Raw genomic sequence first — 10,798 nt, 5'->3', positions numbered from 1 at the left:
ATGATGATCAGTCTGATCACAGTACTACACTGATTGTGCCCACAATCTTACATAATGTCTGAAAATGGCTCAAATGCCATTTACATCATAGATCAGCCATAACATTATGACTACCTGCCTGGTAATGGGAGCCTGTGAGCGCCTTAGCACCAGAACCTCTGTGTTCCTGATCTCTGCAGAATAGGGCTGAAACAACTACCGTAAATTCCGGACTATAAGCCGCTACTTTTTTCCCGCTGTTTGAACACTGCGGCCTATAATACAGTGTGGCTAATACAGGTTTTTGGGACAAGGATGAGACTGAAGTCAGTGACAGCATCCTGAAGCTGTTCCATTCAGACACCGAGGAAGAGGACTTTGAGGGTTTTAGTGCGCAGGAGGAAGAAGAAAGTGCTTAATGACTTTTCCTGGTCAGCTGCAATGTTCTGTGCGTTGCTCAATTAAAACTATGTGTTACCGACACATACATATATTTAAATGTGTTACAGGTAGTTTGAAAAAAAAAAGCATTCATAATATGTATCGTATTTGTTTGTTTTATCATACGGATTACATTGAACATTAAAAAAAAGCTCACGTGTAATATCTTTATTTGTAAATATCTCATACAACGTGGGAAACCTGCAGTTTAAATCCCGGTTATATCAAAATTGGAAAAAAAACCATGTAAACATTTTGCATTTAAGATAAAAACATGTTTGTTCTGTCAATCTGCTCTATCCAGAACTCCTCAAGTGGAATAGTTTTAGTTTCACCTGGTTTAATCTAAGAAAAAAGTGTTCTTTAAGGAACCTTTGGCTGTCTGATTATTAATCTTAAGATGAATCAAAAGATTAATCGATTTGCAAAATAATCGTTAGTTACAGCTCTACTGAAGACATTCCCTTTTCAAACATTCAAACTTAACGTTGCTTCTGTTTTAATTCAATCAGATGCTGTATAAACTTAATCAGTGGAGGCAACTCTATGAGTTCAGCCTTCCTATTGACCAATTAGTCTAAGGAGGAAGTTCAGTTTACCTGTCAGAGGTCATACTGTTATGGCTGATGGGTGGAAGCAGGTTTAGAGCACTTTCAAACAGGGCAGGTTTCTGTGTGTGTTCATGCCGTTTGAGGTGCGCAGGGTCTCCGCTGTCCGAGCTGGCCAAGGAGGACGTATCACAGGACTGAGCATCCATGTTGTCCGTGTTTAAAATGCACGTGTCCTCCAAAACAAACGGCTCCTCCTCTTCCTCCATCTGTAACACACAGGGGAGAAAAAAAACAAGTTAAGCTCCGCCTAGATCAAACTACGGAGTTCAAGCTGAAGGTGGAAGGAGAACCAGGCAGCGGCAGACGTTGGAATTTTCTTCCGGAAGAAACTTGGAAGGTCAAATTTACTGGAGCGTTTTATTTCTTTTGGTGAATATTTTGCCTTCAGCAGGCCCAGAACCAGTAAAAACATGGAGGTGGGGTTCAATATATATAAACCAGGGAGGTTTGGGGGCAGGAAGAGCAGAAGAAATGAAAGACAGAAAGTCAACTGGTGGAATCTGAGGATATAAGAAAGAGTTTTCCAACCATTTAAAGGCTATTAGTGGATTCCTCCTTATATATCCTGGTGATTTGTGACCAATAGTTATTCATTCATTCATCTAGATTTGTATTACATACACTAAATAAATTATACACATTCTTAATTGGTGTCACTGTGATTATTCTCATAAAGATATCTCCTCATATATCCTGGTAGATAAACTGAATTTATTTTTTATCCTCTTAACATTCACCTCATTTTGGGTAATCCTCGCCTATTTTGCATACCCAAATGGAAAAGCAAATAACTTAACAACTGTAAGCCCAAAATTAAATTACATTACTTGAAAGCTAACACCCTCTATTTGATGAATATCTAAATTAAAATTGGGTGAGTAGAACACAGACCAAGCTGCATCAGTTCAAACATGACTCAAAGTTGGTGGTTTTTATTCTCGGAAATTATGGGACTTTTTTGAACAGCAGTAATAAAGACATTCTTGAAAAAAGGCCTGTCTCATTGTATTAGATTTGTTCTACATCATGTTAACCAGAAATTCAGAAAATTTCAGACCTCTAGCTTTAACAGTTCCAGAGCTGTGGGGCTTTGAAATTTTGGTGTCAGCTTGGAGCTGCACTCAATGGGGTTTCTCCCAAACACAAGCCTTTAATGCGGTACCCCTTTAAATAAACTACACACATTTGGGTTTGTTTGAAACCTTATTTCATTGGCTACAAACCCCAACACCCACATGGTCTTAACCAATTACAGCAGAGAATCTTAACATCAATCATATTGCACGCCACTTGCTGACAGGAAGTGAACTCGAGGTGAGATTGTGGGGACTATATCTCGCTCAAATCGCATCATAAAAATATGCAGACACTAGTGTCTGGTAGATAAAAAGACGATGTAAAGAATCATACCAAACAACGCCGGCTAAACACCAAGGAAGTAATTTTTAGAAGTAAATATTAGCAAGATGCTGAGAATAAGCTGTTACCAGCTAACCTTTCTGATGTCAACAACGGGACGTTATGAGAGATTTTCTCATCATGGAATATATTTATTACTAATATGCTAGATTATTTTTAATCTGTGGTCCCTAATCGACAAATTGAGAATAAACAATTAAATATTGGATTTATAAAACGGCTTCTGGATGCCTTCAAATGTATGTAGTTGTGGCTGCTTTGTTTATATTTTTACATGCTGCTGTATCTGTTTTAATTGTGCTTTGGTGCTCGCTGTGTCCATAAAATGAACTTGATGGTTGAATAGTGGAGAATCTAAGCTTTCCAATGATGTCTAACATGTCTATAGTGGAAAAAGTTGTACCAGAGGAATTTTATGCTTTCTGAGTTATTACCCCACTTAACATCCACCGGGTCGCTGGTTGGAATGGAACCATACCAGTTCTCCTAAATGGGATCTACTAGCAGGACTTTCCACCAGTTTCTTCCACTTGTCCTGTAGATACTCGACTCTGACGTGTTTCAAGCTAATCTGTTGGATCTACGTATGGCTTGAACTTTTAGGTGACCTTAACTCAGAAAAGTTTTCCAAAGCTGGGAGGCAGTTTTTATGTTCTGAGAGATGAAGGAAAGCTGGATGAAAGGAGATAACTGAGGCGTAATTGACCTGACTGAGGATGCTCTCCAGGGTGGGAGGCGTGTCCACTTGGGGGATGTCAAACTCCTTATCGTCAATCTAAGAAAAAAACATAAAAAAAAGGAAAATACCAAACAGAAACAAGAGGATTAGAAGCAACTTTTATGTTGTAATCTGTGACACATCTTTTTGCATGACATATGGCTTTATTCTTAAACAGGGGGTCCACAGAGGTACTGCATGGGGGTACCAAAAGTTTAGGTTGAATAAGTTTTTTTTATATTAGCCCCTGAAATTTCTTCCACTAATTGAAATGTCTTTAAATCCACATTAACATGAATTCAACACACTGTAGTAAACAGATAAATGGAGGCAGAAGATGTCTTTCAGTCATCAATGCTCACATTCAGCGACACACAGGAGCTCTTTCAAGCTGGGCACCGTTTCATTCACAACACCTGTCCCATCAACCAGGAATCACAAATACTTTAATAATCCCAGGGAGGGATTACTTTAGTTACATTACTCCATCTGTAATAGAGTGACTATAGGACCAGTTTGATAGAACATATTTTCATACAATATTAGGGCATTCCCACTCCATCTAGCCATTAGTTTTGGGGTCCTCCGCCTGGAAAACGTTGAAGACTCCTGATCTAGAGGCAGCAACAGGATCTGCTGGCTTGTAACCAGATGTTTCAGACTGGATGGTGGGATTAATATGGAGGTCTTAAAAATAAGTCATCATAAATGTAAGAAGAAAAGTAAAAATAAAAGTGGAAATCTATATTTTTTGAAGAATAATTGATCAATTGATAAAGAAATATCTTATTTTTACTTTTTTGTCACATTTAATGGCACACAAATTCATATTATTAGCCACTTTTTCAATATTTTTATATTATTAAGTCCTTCATTTATTTCTGTATGTGTTTTTAATTATGGCAGGATTGGTCCTCCATAGATAGGAGCTTAGGGCTGGACTATATGGATTAGCTTCTTCTAACACCGCAGAAAGCTTCTCTTGCAGCTAATTCTGGATTAGCATATTATTCAGTGGTCCGTTTGGGCCGAAATGGACTCTGACTTCTGGGTTTATAAAATCTGGTTTCTACAGAGTAAAAAAATGCTGCTAAAAATGGGGAAACGACAGAAGATTGGGAACAGGATGATGACGAGGAAACTTTGATGATTTGATCCCTACTTCATCCAGAAAACAGAGTTTTATTCCTAATTGAATATGTTTTATATCTATGATGTAATCTGAGGGGAACCATCACGCATCCAGGTTTATAAAATCCCAAATTAAACAGACACCTGTCCATCACTGCCTGTAACAGCCAGCTGAATCTTTGGGTTTATGTTTGGCTCCGAACTGAAGCAGAACAGAACCAGCTTCTCTCACCGATTCTACTTCCATGAGGTTGAGTTGCGAAGAAGCGGACAAAAGGCTTCTGCTGTCTGGAGACTGCGACATTTCTGTGTTTACATTCACATCCGAGCATCCAGGAAGTCCTCTAACGCATTCTTCTTCTACTGCACAGAAAACTGCATGGAGTAAACGCGAAAACCCGGTACCATGAACACTACTGCCATCTACTGGACAGATCAGCCTGGGAGGAAAACACCATGGAAAACATAGATGGAAAACACCACCCAATCCATCCTGGAAACACGATCCGTTCTGCGCATGCGCCTTCAGCTCATTTGTGCATCCAGATATACATCCGGGTCGTCCTCGATTTTATTTGGTTAAAAAGACCTATATTACGTTTTCCTTCCCCAAAAATTATAAACGTACTAAAATATAACGTGTTAAAGGTTAATAATGTATTTCATGAGAAAACGAATGCCTTAAAATTCTTTCTGTTTTTTTTTATTAAGACATTGACATTTACATGAAAAAATACCCTCAAAGAAGATGACAAAAGTGTACACGAACAGAGGAAGGTTAATAGCAGTGGATTTATTTAAACAAACATTTAAATAAAACATAGAAAGAGCCAGAGAACTTTGAAAAACAAAAAAAAAGGTGGATGCAATTAGAATAACAGATGATGGGAGAATTTAAGACTCACTTTTTGGCATATTTGTCCTTTTTTTTTTTATCTTTTTAAAAGAAAAAAGTTTGTTTGTTTTTTGTTTTTACTGTGTCCTGTCTGGCAATGTGGCAATAAGAATAATTGTCTTGATGCCAAAAAGAGCCCAACAGATTTTACTTTCACAAGTGTAGCAGTACGGCTATCGCCATAGTGTTCCGCTTGATTTATGCATAGAAATTGCTTTATTATAATTATGCAGGGAGTTTTACAGATTATATGGACACTGCAATGTATGTAGAACAGGAAAGGAAAAACAGAAACAAAGGAGAAAAGAATAAACAAAGAGGAGATAAAAGGAATACAAGGTTTTAAAGTCATTAATAAAGCAATGAAAGGAAGGTTTACATTTCTCCATTTAGCACAGTGGATATGATATTTACCCAACAGCAGGATGATATTCATAGTATCAGAAACAGGCAAAGGAAGATGGTCCCAATAAAGAATGACATCATTTAGAGCAAATTGAGGCAAATCATTAATTTTCAAAGAACTTCAATCTTTCATCTCTTTCCAGAAGCGATGTGTAGGAGGACACAGGTAAAACATATGATCAAGAGTTTCACTATTAATAAAATTACAATAATTTTCTTTCTACAATTCTATTATTTTTTTTTTATTCTGCCACAGGATGAATTTTGTTTATAACTTTAAAACACGTTTCTTTGACTTTAGGTAGAATGGGCCATTTAACAAATTTTGAGAATGCTTTATCAGCTGTATCTGAACTAACAGGAATATATCTCTTCCAAGTAAATCTATCATAATCATGACATTTTTTGGCTTTCAAAAAGCTGTTAATGAATTTATTATTGCATTTTTGTTTATCAAATAGATTGTATTGTGGAATCAAAAAGCTGGGCGATATTGGTGGGTAATTATTTTATAACCTGGAATTTTTAATCAAGTGAATTATCAGCAGTGGAATCGATTTACACAGTTTGTTATACTCCCTTAGAGAAAAATTTACATCATTTTTTAAAATCTAAATAATTTAAAATATCTGTGTTATCATTAAATAAATCTGTAACATAAATAATGTCTTTTCAAAGATAGATTTATGATTAATTGTTATTACTTTATTGTTCCATAGGGTAGGGCCATGGGGAGAAAAGCTGTTGGTGGAAATTATTTTCCAATCATGCAAAATCTGCTGTGGAAGTTGGACAGCTTGATTGGAATCCTTTTACCTCAAAATCACATTTTAGAATAAAGTCTAAACCTCCTAATTTATCAAACAAGGATCTTGGAATGTGATACCACATAGAATTCAGGTGCAGCATATAAGATTTGATCCAGTTAATTCAGAAGGTACCAACCAGTGATTCAGTATCTGGAGTTTTAATACCACCTTTATTATATTCTTTCACCCACTGAGATTTTTTGATGTAATGCGTTTTATTCCTCCATAAAAATTAGAAGATTTTTGTGTTTGCTTTACTCGTGTTTTTAGAGGAAATAAACAAGGAGTGGCAGGGATAGATCAGTTTGGAGATAACTTCCATTTTGGACAGAGTAGTTCTGCCAAATACAGCAAGGTATCTTGTTAACCAGTGACTAAGGCCTTTTTTCAAATCCAAAATATGATTTCAAGTATTTGTATCTTCTCTTCTAATTAAGTTTTTTGATATTGTCAGCGCTTGGTATTTAACTTCAGTTACAACTTGAATTGGGGCAACGGAGGGATCAGGACTTGTATGAATAGGGAGTAGTTTGCATTTTTTGATATTAAGAGATAAACCAGACGCTACAGAGTAGATGGAAAAAAGTACTGAGGGCTTTATCAATCATTGATTTATCTTTTAAAAAGATACAGGTATCATCTGCAAATTGGCGTATTCTAAATTCTCTATGGAAAATTGCGAGACCTTGTGTGTCATTGGAGTTTTTAATTAACAAAGCGAGCAGCTGTGTTGCTAAAATAAAAAAATTAAAAAAGCTTTGGGGAAATGGGACAACCCTGTCTGACTTTGCATGAAATCTCAAATCCAGGAGTTATTCCTGGGTTTAGACCGTGCTACTGATGTCAGTGTAGAGCATTTTAACTATTCCACAAAATGTGCTTCCAAAACCCAAAAAGTGTAAAGTTTCTCGCAAAAAGGGCTGTTTAAATGTGTCAAAGGCTTTAAAAAAAGTCTAAGAACAATATTTAGCTATTTGTAGGAATAAAGTCTTTATAATCTAATAGGTCAATAATTAGTCTAGCATGGTTATGTATAACTTTACCTTTCACTAGTTTTGATAATCTCATATCCAATCTATTAGAGTAGATGTGAGCAATTTATACCGGTAGTCGTTGCATAGTAGTGTTATTGGCCTACAATTATCTAATAACAATCAATCTTTATTCATCTTTGGAATTAGGGTTATAACACCTCTTTTCATTGTAGGGCACAGCTGACCAGATGAAATGCATTCCAGCAGGATATTATAAAGCAGTAGTGTGATATCATTCCAAACATGGATATAAAACTCTATTGTTACGCCATCCAGTCCGCAGGATTTTCCTTTTGACATTTTTGCAATTTCTAAATCCAGCTCTTCAATTTTGAGGTTGTAAGCCAAAAGTTGCTTAAAATTCCCATTAGTTTTTTTTCTCTATATTTCCCAATTTTTCAAAAAATATTTGACAATGGTCTACTGAAAATTTGGACATATACCGTTTTTATAAAAGTTAACTTTAATAAAAATGGTATAGTTAATTAATAAGGTAACTTATTAATTTTCCTTTGTTTTTCTTTGTTTTTCCAGATTAAAGAAATAGGAAGTGTTTTAAACTACCTTCCAAAGGGGCATTATCAAGGGGCAATCCCATAGTGCATGGAGAAGTTTACCCACCTATTTACTACACTTCCAACATTTATTATCCTTTATTCAGACTGATCATTATTGAGTAATACAGAGAATTGTTAAACCTAAATGTTTTGAGATTTATTCAACTTTTATTGAGTTATTTGAAAATATACTGAACAGAGCATCTCTAATGTCTCCATGGCATTAGGTTGACCTTAGATTGAAAAGAGCATGGAAAGCACCTAATACCGATGTACCTCTGTAGAAGAGTGATTGCTGATGCTGCAAACTGATTTTAATTCAATTCAATTCAGTTTATTTATATAGCACCAATTCACAAGATCATCCAGTCAGATTGATTCAAAGTTTTCTATCTAAGGAAAACCAGTTGATTGCATCGACTCATTGACTTGCAGGAAATCCCTCACACTAAGCATGCTTGTAGCGACAGTGGAGAGGAAAAACTCTATCCGAACAGGAAGAAACCTCCATTAGAACCAGGCTCAGTGTGAGCGGCCATCTTTTGAGGCCGACTGGGGTTCAAGGAGACAGAAGAAGAGATACAAAAAGCAACTGTAAAAGGCGGCTCCATCCAGGAAACGCACAGCCAGGCAGACGAGCTCCGAGTCAGCTCCCATGTAGAGACTGACACGGGAGTGGATTTTCACTCCTGTCCCGTCCCACTCCCACAGAAAAAATTTCGTCCCGTCCCGATCCCAGACCAGAGTAGAAATCTGAATCCTGTCCCGTCCCACTCCTTGTGAAATTACTCCCACTCCCATTCAGAATGACTCCCGCTCCTGCACCACTCCCATTCAGCTTGCGTTGCAAATCAAACTTTTCTAAGTCGGGTTCGCCACTAACTGTTGGTCCCTCCATTGTTGTTTTTGAGCGCAGGTGAAAAACGCAGAGCAGAAGCACTGTTGGTTTTTGGGTCGTGTAGTTTTTTTGACTCGCATAATAGTGTAGGCTTCAGGGAAAAAAACTACAAAATGGCGGCGCCAGTACTGGATTTTTTTTCTTTCTATTTAATTTTATTTTTTGGCATCGATCCTAGTTTTTTTTTTGTTACTATTAGTTTGCTCCCACTCCCATCTGCTCCCGTTAATGTTTAATCCTGTACCGTCCCAATCACGTGATCGTTACTAATACTGACTCCCAGCCCACGGGAATCCCACGGGAATCCCGTGACCCGTGGGATTGCCAAAAAAATGTCAGTCTCTACTCCCATGTCAGAGGATGAAGTGAGCACATCCAGCCGGTCACAGTCAGAGAAACAGGACTACCCTTATTTTAAATCTGAAAATGTACAAATTAATAACAACTTTTAAGTTTGATAGTTGATATCTGAATGAGGTATATATATATATATATATACATATATGTACATAAACATACATACCTAAAGTAGGAGTGCTTTTGAGACCCAGGTTGTAATGTTGTTTAAGCTTCAGCTTCAGATTTAAACCAACTTTCTGATGCTATGATATCAGTCATCAGTTATTGTAAGGACCTGTACAGATCGAGCCCCTTTGCATATTTGATAACAATAAGTGGATTTTTCTTATGTGAGGGGATATTAGGGAAGTGAAACCAACCTGCTAAAAAGCTACTAACTATGTACAGAGGAGGATGTAAATAAGGTCTTTCAGCGTTATAGGCAGAAAAAAGCTCCAAGTTCTGATGGTATTTTTGTCCCGCTCCGCCTGAGAACTTGTGAGAAGCAGCAGGTCCCCATCTTCACCCGTAACTCTTCAATAAGTCACTGAAACTATGAGGTCCTGATGCTCCACCTCATGCAGTACCCATGAAATACACCGAGCTAAATGACTACAGCCTGGTACCCTAATGTCTCTGGTCCTGAATCGTTTGAGCGTCACTCTCCATATCAACACCTTCCAGTTCATTCTGGTGGATCCCAAGATGTTCACAGGACAGAAGGGGAGTTTTTAAAAGATGGGGTTATTAGAGATTTGAAGTTCGCAAACAAAAGTAATTTTGAGAATCAGCAGCTATCAGCTCGACCTGCTGTCCTCCATTTGTTTCCACAGTGAGTTAGGTTTGCATCCAGAATGATCGTTGGACACGTCACTGAGATAATCTCTCCTGAGGAAAACGTCCGATCCCCTTTTATTGGACAGCTCCATTATCCTCCTTAAGTATGACTTTGTCATCATCCAACCTTCTTTATACTGACAGAAAGTTAGAGCACAGAACATGCGAAAGACATGCACATGGATGATGGCCCCTGATGAAAACATTTACAAAAACCAAGGTTCCCCAAATGCAGTGAACGGTTGAAGCACTCTGCTCTAGCACCCAAACATCTGAAGGTGAGAACATCAGCTTGGATCATACAGAAAAGAGGGTAGATTGAATGGATTTCAGTTAAACTCCAGGAGGTGAGATGTGTCTATACTGTACGTCTTGTAATACTAGCAGATGTTGCTATGCTAAAGGAACCATGATAGGAAGCATCCAGCTTCCTCCCTCCTTCCTCACTGCCAGCTCTGTTTAGCTGATTATGGACTCTGGCTGAAGTGTCCTCACTGACTGGATGGATTCAGATGCATCTGATGACCGCCTTCAGCCCTGCTTCTAATTCCCCATCATGGTGCCCCATATCACTGGAAACATGCGTCTTTTCCTCTCCAGGTGTTTCACTGGGATGCTACCCACTGATCTCTATTTATTCACTGGATTGCTGGTTGCACCTTTTAGGATGGGTCGTAAGTGAAGCCACCAGCCGCCATATTGGTACTCCCTAGTTAGACCGTTCG

At 37.8% G+C, this 10,798-nt stretch overlaps 1 protein-coding gene across 1 annotated transcript in view; it reads right to left on the bottom strand.

The window, feature by feature from the left end:
• The window catches only part of vps8 (VPS8, CORVET complex subunit), a 62,220-nt gene extending 57,495 nt beyond the window's left edge, over positions 1 to 4,725 (bottom strand). Inside the window, exons 1-3 of the mRNA XM_015396888.1 lie at positions 4,532 to 4,725; positions 3,157 to 3,225; positions 1,107 to 1,237 (exon numbers count right to left, since the gene is read on the bottom strand). Coding sequence (XP_015252374.1) covers positions 1,107 to 1,237; positions 3,157 to 3,225; positions 4,532 to 4,603 — 272 coding nt within the window. The 5' untranslated portion in view covers positions 4,604 to 4,725. The remainder of the gene's footprint in view (positions 1 to 1,106; positions 1,238 to 3,156; positions 3,226 to 4,531) is intronic.
• Positions 4,726 to 10,798: the final 6,073 nt, after the last annotated feature.

The sequence above is a fragment of the Cyprinodon variegatus genome, unplaced genomic scaffold, assembly GCF_000732505.1.
Source record: "Cyprinodon variegatus isolate N-32 unplaced genomic scaffold, C_variegatus-1.0 Scaffold27, whole genome shotgun sequence".
Lineage (NCBI taxonomy): Eukaryota > Metazoa > Chordata > Actinopteri > Cyprinodontiformes > Cyprinodontidae > Cyprinodon > Cyprinodon variegatus.
Note: the sequence above shows the minus strand (reverse complement) of the source record. Positions and strands in the feature narration are given on the sequence as shown.